This window comes from Carlito syrichta, unplaced genomic scaffold, assembly GCF_000164805.1.
Source record: "Carlito syrichta isolate Samal-C Ts95f unplaced genomic scaffold, Tarsius_syrichta-2.0.1 Scaffold312207, whole genome shotgun sequence".
In the NCBI taxonomy this organism is placed as follows: Eukaryota; Metazoa; Chordata; class Mammalia; order Primates; family Tarsiidae; genus Carlito; species Carlito syrichta.
In genome coordinates, this window is record NW_007256303.1 from 192926 (window position 1) to 206087 (window position 13162).

The 13162-nt window shown below is 43.5% G+C and overlaps 1 protein-coding gene across 1 annotated transcript in view; it reads right to left on the reverse strand.

Annotated features, from left to right (window-relative positions):
- Window positions 1-2352: 2352 nt before the first annotated feature.
- UGDH (UDP-glucose 6-dehydrogenase) overlaps window positions 2353-13162 on the reverse strand; it is a 28528-nt gene continuing 17718 nt past the window's right edge. Inside the window, exons 7-12 of the mRNA XM_008069783.2 lie at window positions 10784-10878; window positions 7741-7871; window positions 7099-7232; window positions 5965-6056; window positions 5423-5533; window positions 2353-2711 (exon numbers count right to left, since the gene is read on the reverse strand). Of these exons, the coding sequence (XP_008067974.1) occupies window positions 2601-2711; window positions 5423-5533; window positions 5965-6056; window positions 7099-7232; window positions 7741-7871; window positions 10784-10878 (674 nt within the window). The 3' untranslated portion in view covers window positions 2353-2600. The remainder of the gene's footprint in view (window positions 2712-5422; window positions 5534-5964; window positions 6057-7098; window positions 7233-7740; window positions 7872-10783; window positions 10879-13162) is intronic.

Genomic DNA, 13162 nt, shown 5'->3' on the forward strand with positions numbered 1-13162 from the left:
CCCTCAACCTGCCGGGCTCCGGCGATCCTTCCGCCTCAGCCTTCCAAGTAGCCGGAATTACAGGCATGCACTACCACGCCCGGCTGATTTTTTGATTTATTGTAGAGATGAGGTCTTGGCGGGTCTCGAACCCACAGGGTCAGGCAATGCACTCACCTCAGCCTCCCAAAGGCGCGGGATTACAGGCTGAGCCACCGAGCCCGGCTTTGAATTTTTTTTTTTAATTGTAGAGATAAGGTCTTGTCAAGTTGCCCAGGCTGGTCTTGAACCCATGGGCTCAGGCAATCCACTCACCTTGGCCTCCTAAAGTGCTGGGATTATAGGCTGAGCAACTGATCCCCCAAAACTTTTTTTTTTTTGAGTCAGAGTCAAACTGTTGCCCAGGCTGGAGTGCAGCAGCACACTCACGGCCACCAAAGCCTTGACCTGCAGGGCTCAGGCGATCCCTCCTCCTCGGCCTTCCAAGTAGCTGGAAACACAGGTACGTGCTACCATGCCAGGTTGATATTTTTATTTATTGTAGAGACGAGGTCTTGCCACGTTGCCCAGGCTGGTCTTGAACCCCTGGACTCAGGCAATCCTCTTGCTGCTACCTCCAAAATGCTGGAATTACAGGCGTGAGCCACCATACCCAGCTGCAAGCTTTTTCTTAAAGGGCAAGATAGATAATATTTTAGGCTTTGTGGTCCAAAAGGTAAAACTGAGGCTATGATGTAGGAACTTGTATAGCTATTTAAAATGTAGCCATGTGAAAATGTAAAAACCATCCTTAACTCACTCCTGGTTGGCTAGATTTGACGACTACAGTGTGCCAATGCCAGGTTTCTTTGCTAATTTCCCTCCCCTATCTTGCATCATTTGAAAGAATGATGTAATACTTTTCTCTAAAAAGAGAGGAGTCATTTTTCCCCCCAACTAATGTCAGACTGTCATGACTAATTAGTTACTTGTGCAATGACTAGTATTACACCCACACAGTAGATGTAGAATGTTTTATTTATGTATTTTTTTTTATCTGTGCAGATGTCTCTGTCCTCATCTTTCTTTTTTGACTTGAAGTCTCACTCTGTTGCCCAGGCTGGAGTGCAGTGGCACGCCCACGGCCACCACTGCCTCGACCAGCTGGGCTTAGGTGATTCTTCCTCCTCAGCCTTCCAAGTAGCTGGAACTGCAGCTGTGAGCCACCACACTTGGCTAATTTTTTGGCTTATTTTCTTGCCATGTTGCTCAGGCTTATCTTGAACCCCTCAGCTCAGGCAATCCTCTTGCCTCCAGCTCCCAAAGTGCTGGGATTACAGGCATGAGCCACTGTGCCAGTAATCTCTGTTCTCATCTTTATCTTTGTCTCTTTCTTACTGAACCACAGAATTCCAAAAGGGTGAGACCTGTATCTGTTTAATGTAGTAGGTACAGTCTCAGCAGAGCACAAGCATCAAATGGACATTAGACACATTTGCAAAATTACCTACTGCGAATATAAAATTCAACAAGAGACATAAGAAAAAGCAGATGGAAATACACATAAACGTTCTTTATTTAGAGTGATGATATATGTAATTTCTAAAATCTTTAAGTTTATGAGATTATATCTGTTTTCTTAAAAAAGGAAAAATTACAATTAAGAATAGAAATGAAAATGCAAAATCAAGGTAACAAATATTTTTGGCTCTAAAACTAAAAAAAAAAAAAAAAGATCAATGAAGAAAACCATTGAAAAAGAGAAAAATGATACTGCTGATTTCTCATGTTAAGGGGGAAAAGGCCTTTTAACCATATTTAGAGTGGCTGAAAATGAACAGCAATGATCTTTTTGAACTAAAACTTCAATAACACATCTCATTTAAAAAAAGGAACAAAGGAACTTTAGCCAGACCATCCCTGTACAGGTTATTTAGCACAGTAATTTCATGGCTGCAAAATACATACCTAATGACAAGCAAACCAATGACCAGGAAACATGAAGACAGCCTTTCCCTTTACAACATGATATTCAAGTGCTTTCTATGGAAAATGTATAAATCAAAAAGTGTTTGAAGCTTAATTTTATCTTACAAAAATTGACTCCATTAAAACCAACATGAGCCGGACTCGGTGGCTCAGCCTGCAATCCCGCACCTTGAGGCTGAGGTGAGTGGATTGCCTGAGCCTGCGGGTTCGAGACCCGCCTGGGCAACTTGGCGAGACTTCATCTAAATAAAAAAATTAGCCAGGCTGGTGCGCGCACCTGTAGTTCCAGCTACTGGAAGGCTGAGGTGGAAGGATCGCCGGAGCCCAGCAGGTCGAGGCTGCGGTGGCCGGGAGCAGCCACTGCACTCCAGTCTGGGTGACAGAGTGAGACTCCAACTCAAAAAAAAAAAAAACCAACATGATTAACTTCCATTCATTGAATAACTGAGCCAACAATATTATAAAAATATGTAAAAAATATTCTAGATTCATAATTACTAGATATGCTAATACCCATAAGAGCTAGTATAAATTTGATGCTTAAAAAAATAGTTTTGTTTCCTTAAAAACACTTGGTTCGTTTACCATTGAGTATCAGATAGACAGATGCTATCCTCAAGTACCAAAAAAACCACAAAGAAAAACAGCAATGTCTATACTTTCGCTTTCTTGTTAGGTGGATCTTGAAGACTAAACTTTGGAATTTCACCAGAAGGAGCATATGGAATTCTCTTTGAAGATACCTTCTTGCCAATTGTTTCAATCTGAAGGAAAAACAAATTTAAAGAACTATTAATAATTGCAACATATAAAAATGTAAGAACCTTTGAAGGTAGTGAAATATGAGGAGAAACCTAGAGTACTTTTCTTTCTCTTTTTTTTTTTGAGTCGGAGTCTCCCTCTGTTGCCCAGGCTGGAGTGCAGTGGCACGCTCCTGGCCACCGCAGCCTCAACCTGCTGGGCTCAGGTGATCCTCCCACCTCAGCCTTCCAAATAGCTGGAACTATAGGCATGCACTACCACGCCCGGCTAATTTTTTGACTTATTGTAGAGATGAAGTCTCACCATGTTGCCCAGGCTGGTCTCGAAGCCACAGACTCAGGCAATCCCCTAGCCTCGGCCTCCCAAAGTGCTGGGATTATAGGCACCATATGTGGCCTCATTTTATCTTTAAAGATATTACTTCCTTATTACCTTCCCTTCCCTTCGCAGCAGAGATAAAAACACTACTCAATTTTCACATCTTTTGAATTAAAAATTAATATTTAATTCGACTCAAAATATCAAGAAAGGTCTTCTGCTTTATATTAATCAGTTGACCTCATTATTTTGTAGAGGCAAGGTCTCACTATGTTGCCCAACCTGGTCTTGAACTCCTGGGCTCAAGCAATTCTCCTGCCTTGGCTTCCTAAACTGATAGGATTACAGGTATGAGCCACTGTGCCCGGCCCCCTAATTGTTTTTTTTTAATACTTAAGAGGAAAGTTAACTTATTTATTTAATTGGTTTTTGCTAAGTTTTTTTTGTTTTGTTTTGTTTTTAGTTGGAGCCTCACTTTTTCTTTTTCACTCAGGCTGGAGTGCAGTGGCATGCTCACTGCCACCGTAGCCTCAACCTGCTGGACTCAAGGGATCTTTCCACCTCAGCCTTCCAAGTAGCTGGAACTACAGGCATGTGTGACCACACCCGGGTAGTTTTTTTTATTTATTGTAGAGATGAAGTCTTGCTAAGTTGCCCAGGCTGATCTCAAACCCCTGGGCTCAGGCAATCCTCTCGCCTCCACTTCCTAAAGTACTGGGATTACAGGAGTGAGCCACTGCACCTGGCGGAACTCAAAATCATTTAAAATATGTATATCTCAACACATCTTTTCCCTTAGAGGAACTCAAAATCATTTAAAATATGTATATCTCAACACATCTTTTCCCTTAGAGGAGTAAAACAGAAATGAAGAAAATATGTCTATGCCTTGAAAGTAACCTTTTAAAATTAAAATTCCCTAGTTTAAGTCATGACTGGGGAAAACAGTCATGCTGTGACTCACTAAGGATGGGTGGGATAGAAGAGTCCCCAAGGTCCTGGCTGGAGGAGTTAACAGACAATGATGTCATGTAACATCTGCCACAAGCCAGTCTCTCAAGAATGAGAAATGGGCACTGAATTCTAAATAATAAGGACCATCGACAAGTGGGTAAGACATTAAAAGAACCAGATCAGATATTCATGAAAAGCAGAAGAGGCCTTCCTTGCACTGCTCCACGACAGCTGGTGCCAAGGACATGCACAGAGCCAGCTGTTAAGCACACCTATTCAGCTGGACCCAACGCTGATGGCCAACCCTGGTGTCTCCTTATCCTCCCTAACTTATCCACCTCCTGGTCCCACCTATACACTGCTCTGAGGAGATGGAAGGAAGTTCCATTCTTTTTTTTTTTTTTTGAGTTGGAGTCTCATTCTGTCACTCAGGCTGGAGTACAGTGGCACACTCACGGCCACCCCAGTGTCGACCTGCTGGGCTCAAGCGATCCTTCCGCCTCAGTCTTCCAAGTAGCTGGAACTACCCTACCACATCTAATTTTTTGATTTATTGTAGAGATAGAGTCTTGCCAAGTTGCCCAGGCTTTTCTCGAACCAGTGGGCTCAGGTAATCCTCTCACCTTGGTCTCCCAAAGTGCTAGGATTACAGGCTTGAGCCACCATGTCCAGCCAGAAGCTCCTGAATATTTTTGGGACTCCTAGTTGAATTAAAATAGATGTAACATACAAACACACTGTTCTGTCAGCTTCCAAAATGTTCCATAATTGACAAGCTTCGAATTAGAAGAGGGCCAGTACAAGGAAGCTCCCATACTCTTCATTCAGACTTTTCTAGCAAAGGACAGTGCTGAGGACACAAGAGGTGCAGGGTGGAGACCTGCCAATGGACCAAGACCCCTCTCTCCGAGCAGCCGGCAGTGTGGCTGGTGGCTATTCCCACACGCAGATGCCAGTGCTCTACCAGGCCAGGGCACCGCCTCCATTACCACCTCAGTCACGGCCCACTCCTTGCCCAAATTCTCTTTAGGTAAGAGAAGACACTATGGATATTGGGTCAGCTGAAAATAAGCAATGACAACAATAATACCAACATAAAACAACTATGTTGCCTGTTACTGTTTTCAAAACATACTCATACGTTTTCTTACTTGATTTTTGTAATATGACAGAAGGCAGGGCACTTTCTGTCCCTCTTTTACAAGGCAATGGATGACCTCCCTACCACATAAGGGAGACCAAGCCTGAATAACCTTTGGATAACACATTCAAGGAGGGGGTAGAGCTGTTACAACACTCCCATAGAGACTTCCCGGAGAACTGATGTGGTGCCCAGTCAGTTATTGCTAAATAAGAAAATATGCAACTACTAAAACCATGAAACAAGTTTAAAAAGCAAATAACCAAACCAAAAAAAAAAAAAATCTAGGGTCATGGTTACCTGGAAGCCGATGGTCTGTAGCTCATTGTGAAGTCCATCCAGGACACGCCGTCCATCAAAGATAAAGGCTGGCTTCAGCATCTTTTTATGAATGCGTTCATAATCCAGTTCCTGTAAAGACACCCCGAAGGAACAATCAGAACACACCCAGGGCCTGGTGCGATGGCTCATGCCTGTCATCCCAGCATTTTGGGAGGCAAGAGGATTGCCTGATACTATGGGTTCAAGATCAGCCTGGGCAACTTGGCGAGACCTCCTCTCTACCATAAATCAAAAACATCAGCTGGGTAGGTGGCATGCGTCTGTAGCTCCAGCTACTTGGAAAGCTGAGGCAGAAAAATCACCTGAACCCAGAAGGTTGAGGCTACGGTGGCCGTGAGCATGCCACTGCACTCCAGCCTGGGCCACAGAGTGAGACCCCAACTAAAACAAACAAAAATCCAAAATACACACACACAAAGACAAGCATACACACACACTCAACTCCAACTGATACCAGAATAGCTCCTGCAGTTTCTTTAATATCATTAATGACATCTCACCTTAAACATGTCCCACTCAGTGCAAATAACAACAGCATGGGCACCATCACACGCTTCATATGGATCCTTGGAAATGGTCACAAGTCGGGACACTATGACAGCAACAACAAAAGGGCAGAAACAAGGAGGCAGGTGTTATTTGAAATTACAGTCATCCCCTTTTATCAGCAAGGGCTACATTCCAAGATCCCCAGTGGATGTTTGAAACCGTGGATAGTACCGAACCCTGTACGTGACTATGTTGCTTCAATCTGATAACCAAAATGGCTGCTAAGTCACTACTGGACAGTGAGTGTATACAGTGTGGATATGCTGGGAAAAGGGATGACTCATGTTCCAGGCAGGATGGAGCCGGTGGCGTAAGAGTGCACCATGCTGGTCAGAACACCATGCCATTCAAAACTTATGAACTGGCTGGGTGCAGTGGCTCACACCTATAATCCCAGAACTTTTGGAGGCCGAGGTGAGAGGATTGCCTCAGCCCACAGGTTCGAGACCAGCCTGGGCAACTTGCCGAGACCTCATCTCTACAATAAATCAAAAATTAGCCAGGCATGGTGGCACACACTTGTAGTTCCAGCTACTTGGAAGGCTGAGGCAGACTTGCCTGAGCTCAGCAAGTCAAGGCTGTGGTGGCTGTGAGTGTGCCACTGCACTCCAGCCTGGGCGACAGAGTTAGACTCCAGCGTGAAAGAAAAAAAGTATGAACTACTTAGTTTTGGAATTGTCCGTTTAATATTTTCAGACCACAGTGGACTGCAGATAACTGAAACTGAAGACAACAAAACCCCATATAAGGGAGGGCAGAACTGTTATATACTGCAGCACTAGGACTGCAGGAGGAGTTGAAAACAGGCTGACTGAAGCATGCATGGAAGTGATGGTGGGGAGGCTAGAGTACCTCCAAACCCTGCCCAGAAGTACCTCCTTGGAACCTATGGGGCTTCGTGGACTATGTTGAAAAATCAGCAAACTAACACACAGCTGATCAAATCCAAGTTGATAATGTAACGCTTAAGAGTTTACTTTTAGAGGGCATACCAATGATATAAATGATAAAGTGGAACAATCTAAGGTTTCCAGAGACAAGTTTCAGGGTCCGTACCCAGAGTGACTCCTAAGACGCAGCCTTACCCTGGTCATCCTCTGAAACACCTGGATGAGAAAGATCCACAACGATTTGTTCCCTGGGTACTTTCGGATCATATATGTGGAGGTGTGCGCCTTCATCCATCAAATACTTGCTAATATAAATGCTAGAGGATTCTCTAAAGGAAAAAAAAAATCAGTGTTGCTAAGCTTTCAATGGTATCATATGCTAATACCAGAGAAGATACAGGTAAGATTTTATTTCTTAGGTTGGGCGTGGTGGCTCACAGCTATAATCCTGGCACTTTGGGAAGCCAAGGTGAGAGAACTGCCTAAGCCCACAGGTTTGAGACCAGTTTGGGCAACTTGACAAGACCTCTCATCTCTACAATCTATCAGAAAATTAGCCAGGCATGGTGACGTGTGTCTGTAGTTCAGCTACTTGGAAGGCTGAGGCAGAAGGATTGCCTGAGCCCAGCAGGTCGAGGCTGTGGTGGCCGTGATTGTGCCACTGCACTCCAGCCTGGGCGACAGAGTAAGACTCTGACTCAAAAAATAAAAATATTTTATTTCTTAAGCTGAGAGGTGAAGATTTTATTTTTATTCTTTGTCCTACACATGTATTTCATAGACATATCCACCAGCCAAAATATTAGGATAAGGTGAAATACTTTAAACAACTGATACCTCGTATCACCAGTGTCCTTTTTGAAGGCAAACCCCAAAATGGCGATCTTCTTATCAGTCACGGTATTAAACAGACTGTCTATGATCCGGGAAGCAAACCTCCTCCTCTGGTAGTCATTCATGTCTATGACCTGAAGACACGTACAATTGTGCAATGATTAGTTAAAAGAGGTGCAGCCTGCAACATACACTACTCAAGAGTTTTATGGTGAATGCTATTGTACACATACAGTGCTTACATATTAACAGGAGGCAAAGATTAACCAAACTCTAGTGTCCATGTGTTTAAAAACAAAAATAAGAATCTCCCATCCCTTTCCTTAAAGCCATCCTGAAGATTTTGATTTTCATCTGGCTTGATCTTCTATGTATCAGGCTGGGATAGATACAAAAATGGGAGAGCAACTAAGTTTTTTTTTTTTTTTTTTTTGAGTTGGAGTCTCACTCTGTCCCCCAGACTGGAGTACAGTGGCCGCTCCCGGCCACCACAGCCTCGACCTGCTGGGCTCCGGCGATCCTTCCGCCTCAGCCTTCCGAGTAGCCAGAATTACAGGCATGCGCTACCACACCCGGCTGATTTTTTGATTTATTATAGAGATGAGGTCTCGCTGCGCAGGCGGGTCTCGAACCCGCGGGCTCAGGCAATCCACTCACCTCAGCCTCCCAAAGGTGCGGGATTACAGGCTGAGCCACCGAGCCCGGCTAGCAACTAAGTTTTAATTCTAAGAGCATCTGAAGTCCAGCTATGAGGCCAGCCTAAACAAGGCAGATAGAAAACAGTATTCTCAGGCCAGGCATGGTGGCTAATGCCTGTAATTCCAGCACTTTGGGAGGCCAAGATGGGAGAATCACTTGAGCCCAGGAGTTCAAGACTGGCCTAGGGAACGTAGCGAGTCCACATTTCGGCAAAAAATAAAAATAATTAGCCAAGCATGCTGGCACATCTGTAGTCCTAGATACGGAGGAGGTGGAGGTGGAAGGATCATCTGAGCCTAGGAGGCTGAGGTTGTGGTGAGCCATGATCCTGTCACTGTACTCCAACCTGGGCAACAGAGTAAGATCCCGACTCAAAAGAAAAAGAAAAAAAAAGAAAACCATATTCTCCTTAGGCAACTTCTCTAAACCCTGTGGAAGTAAGGTAGTAAGCAATCAACCCCCAAAGTACTCCTTTACTTGCTTACGCCCTGTCATTCACCAAAATTCCGTTTGAGTAGAAAATGAGTGGGGGAACAGTCAAGCAATGTGCGCAGTTATAGCTGCTTATGGCTTCTATAACTGTAAGACCACAAATACTTGATGAGGTTTTTAACTAAATGTTTTAAGAGCAACAGTCTCTGTTACCTAATCTGTTAAATTTACATTTGTGACCAAATGAACATAACAAAAGAGATATTTTTTGAGGTTCTAAGCTTCCAGGGGGTCATTTCAAACCCCAAGAACTTGGGAAATAACCCCAAAGACTTGGAAGATCAAGACTTTACTGGCATTTTTCACATAGTGAACTGTAAGATAAAGCCACCATGCTGAACGGAGTGAAATACACTAAAAGTGTATAGTTTCCATAAAAACTGTGCATTTCCAGGCAGGCACGGTGGCACATGTGTGTAGTCTCAACTCTTTAGGAAGCTGAGGTGGGAGGATCACTTGAGCCCAGGAGTTCAAATGCAGCCTAGGCAAAAAAATTTTTTTTCTTTTTTTTGAGTTGGAGTCTCACTCTGTCACCCAGACTGGAGTGCAGTGGCTGCTTCTGGCCACTGCAGCCTCGACCTGCTGGGCTCCCGCGATCCTTCCGCCTCAGCCTTCCGAGTACTGGAACTACAGGCGTGTGCTACCACACCCAGCTAATTTTTTATTTATTGTAGAGATGAGGTCTCGCCAAGTTGCCCAGGCGGGTCTCGAACCCACAGGCTTAGGCAATCCACTCATCTCAGCCACCCAAAGTGCGGGATTACAGGCTGAGCCACCAAGCCCGGCTGTAAAATTTTTTTAAATGTACATTTCCTTAGATTCCCTCCCATATCTATTGCTGAAATCTGAAAAATTATAAACTCATGGGAAAAATAATTGGGAAAGGCACACATACTGGCTAGTACCTTGGGCAAATTACTTAACATCTCTAAGTGTCAGTTCCCTCATCTAAACATGGGGATGCTAGTGATGAGGACTAAAAGAGATAAAGCCCATAAAATGCACACAAGAGTACTCAACACAAGGTAAGCACTCCATAAACATGAACTCTATCTCCTGGAGCTCACTCAATGCTTCCAATTTGGGAAGGGTTTCTAATTTTAGTTCTGTGAACCTGAAAGGTCCAAAACTAGTATCAACAGATGAAAACCACTTGAAAGCATTACAATAAAAGATGGCCATTCTTGCTTTACTCTGGGAGCATATTTAGTTATAAAATTAGAAGAAATACTGGTTTATCAGAAACTTCCATCACAGTTGATTAAAGATGAAGAAGTCCAATAAATAAACCTAAAATAAGCAAATTCAAAATAATAACGGTAGAGTCCCTGGAATAAATAATTCTATTGAAAATACTTCACAGATCCTTTTGTAGTTCCTAAGCAAGATGATTGAATATTCATGTGATGTGTGTAAGATGTGCCACCGTCAAACCTTGTTAAATGTCGGCACATTAGCTGTCTGACAACAAAAAAGAAAAAAGTAATGAAAAGCACGTCACAAAGGGTGATGTGTTTAATTAGAAGCTAAGCAGGCCGGGCATGGTGACTCAAGCCTGTAATCCCAGTACTTTGGGAGGCTGAGGCGAGAGGATTGCCTGAGCCTAGGGTTTGAGACCAGCCTGGGCAACTTGGTGAGACCTCGTCTCTACAATAAATCAATAAATTAGCCAGGCATGGTAGCGCTTGCCTGTAGTTCCAGCTACTTGGAAGGCTGAGGCAGAAGGATAGCCTGAGCCCAGCAGGTCAAGGCTGCAGTAGCTGTGAGCGTGCCATTGTACTCCAGAGTGGGCAACAGAGTATGACTCTGACCAAAAAAAAACTAAACAAAAACTATTTACTATAAAGATTAATACCTGCTGCCAATAACGTGCTACTTCAGGCAAATTCAGAGCCTCACAGAGATAAACCAAATTCAGAACATCTTTTTGGAAGCAGCTCCCACCAAAACCTGCAGGAAGAAAAAAAGTTAACAATATTTTCATGTAAGAACAAGACAATGCAATCATGTGACAAATTTCTTTATACTAAATCACAAGACCTATACTAAGGATTTTTTAATAATAAAATTCTGATGTTGAAGAATAGGGAGTTTAAAAATTATGTGAAATTTATAGGCAACTAATCAACTCTGTAAGTCATTTTCAAATAATTTTTTAAACTCAGTCTCACTCTGTCCCCCAGACTGGAGTGCAGTGGCACACTCACAGCTACCATAGCCTCAGCTCACTGGGCTCAGGCAATCCTTCTATTTCAGTCTTCCAAGTAGCTGGGACTATAGATGTGCACCACTACATCTGGCTAATTTTTTGATTTATTGTAGAGACAAGGTCTCACCAAGTTGCCCAGGGTGGTCTTGAACCCCTGGGCACAAGCAATCCTCTCATCTCAGCCTCCCAAAGTGCTGGGATTACAGGCTTGAGCCACCATGCCTGGCCTGTTTAGCTTCTGATAAACACGTCACCCTTTGTGAAGTGTTTTTCTCTTCTTAGTCGGACGTGATGGCACATGCCTGTAGTTCTAGTTACTTGGAAGGCTGAGGCGAAAGGATTGCCTGAGCCCAACAAGTTGAGGCTGTGATGGCCATGAGCATGCCACTGCACTCTAGCCTGAGTGACAGAGTGAAACTCCACCTCAGGAAAAAAGCATCCATAGATACCATTGTAATCCAGTGGATATGGTTATGTTCCAATAAAATTTATTTACTAAAACAAGCTGTAAACCAGATTTGGCCCAAGGACCATAGTTTTGCCTACCCTTGCTCTACTGCAATGCAGTAAGGCATGGTATGGGCTTTGAAGTAGAAACACTGGGACACTCAGTTGTATGACTTTGAGCAAGCTGCACAAAATTTCCCTGAGCCTGAATCATCTCTAAAATAGAAACAGCAGCACCTTCCTAACAGGTTATAAGAATTAAATGATTGCCGGAGTCCACGTGTTTGAGACCAGCCCGGGCAACTTGGCGAGACCTCATCTATACAATAAATTTAAAAATTAGCCAGGTGTGGTAGCATGCACCTGTGTAGTTCTGACTACTTGGAAGGATGAGGTGGAAGGATTGTCGGAGTTCAGCAGGTTGACGCTGGGGTCGCCGGGAGTGTGCCACTGCACTCCAGCCTGGGCAACAGAATGAGATCCCAACTCAAAAAAAAAAAAAAAAAATTTAAATGAACCAGGCACAGTGGCTCAAACCTGTAATCCCAGCACTTTGGGAGGCCAAGGCAAGAGGACTGCCTGAGCCCAGGGATTCGAGACCAGCCTGGGCAACTTGGCAAGATCTTATCTCTACAATATATTAAAAATTAGCCAGGTATGGTAGAGCATGCCTATAGTTCCAGCTACTTGGGAGGTTGAGGCAGAAGGATCGCCTGAGCCCAGCAGGTTGAGGCTGCGGTGGCCGAGAGCGTGCCACTGTACTCCAGTCTGGGCGACGGAGTGTGACTCCAACTCAAAAAAAGAAAAGAATTAAATGAGACACATAAAGTGCTGGTACTGAACTGGCAAATAATATAACTTCAGTAAACAGCAGCTACTTGTATTAAGTGACAGCTAGAAAAAAACATTAAAAGAGAAAGATATAAAAAGTCAGGAAAACCAGCATCAGAAAATGACATACAGTCCCAGAAATACTGGAAGGGCTGCCTATGGCCCAATCCATAAAATATTTTATTTACCTTTATATCAACGTTTTAACTTATATCTAAAAATACAGTCAATTCTCATTATTTGTGGTAGTCATGTTCTATAAAATCATCACAAACACTGAATTGGGAAATGCCAAAGCATTGTTCTAGGCGAAATACAGAGTTAGGTTTCTGCAAGCTTCTGTTCACAATTTTGTCAACTGAGCAATACATAATTCTGTTTTACATGCGCATTTGTTTAAAGACTATTTATTTATTTATTTATTTTTATTTATTTGTTTGAGTCAAAGTCTCACTCTGTCGTCCAGGCTGGAGTGCAGTGGTGCAATGATAGCTTACTGCAGCTTCAACCTGCTGGGCTCAGGCAATCTTTCTGGCTCAGCCTTCCAAGTAGCTGGAACCACAGGTGTACACCACCACACCCAGCTAATTTTTTGATTTATTGTAGAGATGAGGTCTTGCCAAATTCCCCAGGCTGGTCTTGAACTCCTGGGCTCAGGCATAGGCATGTACCACAACACCCAGCTAATTTTTTTTGACTCATTGTAGAGATGAGGTCTTGCCAAGTTGCCCAAGATCAGCCTGGGCA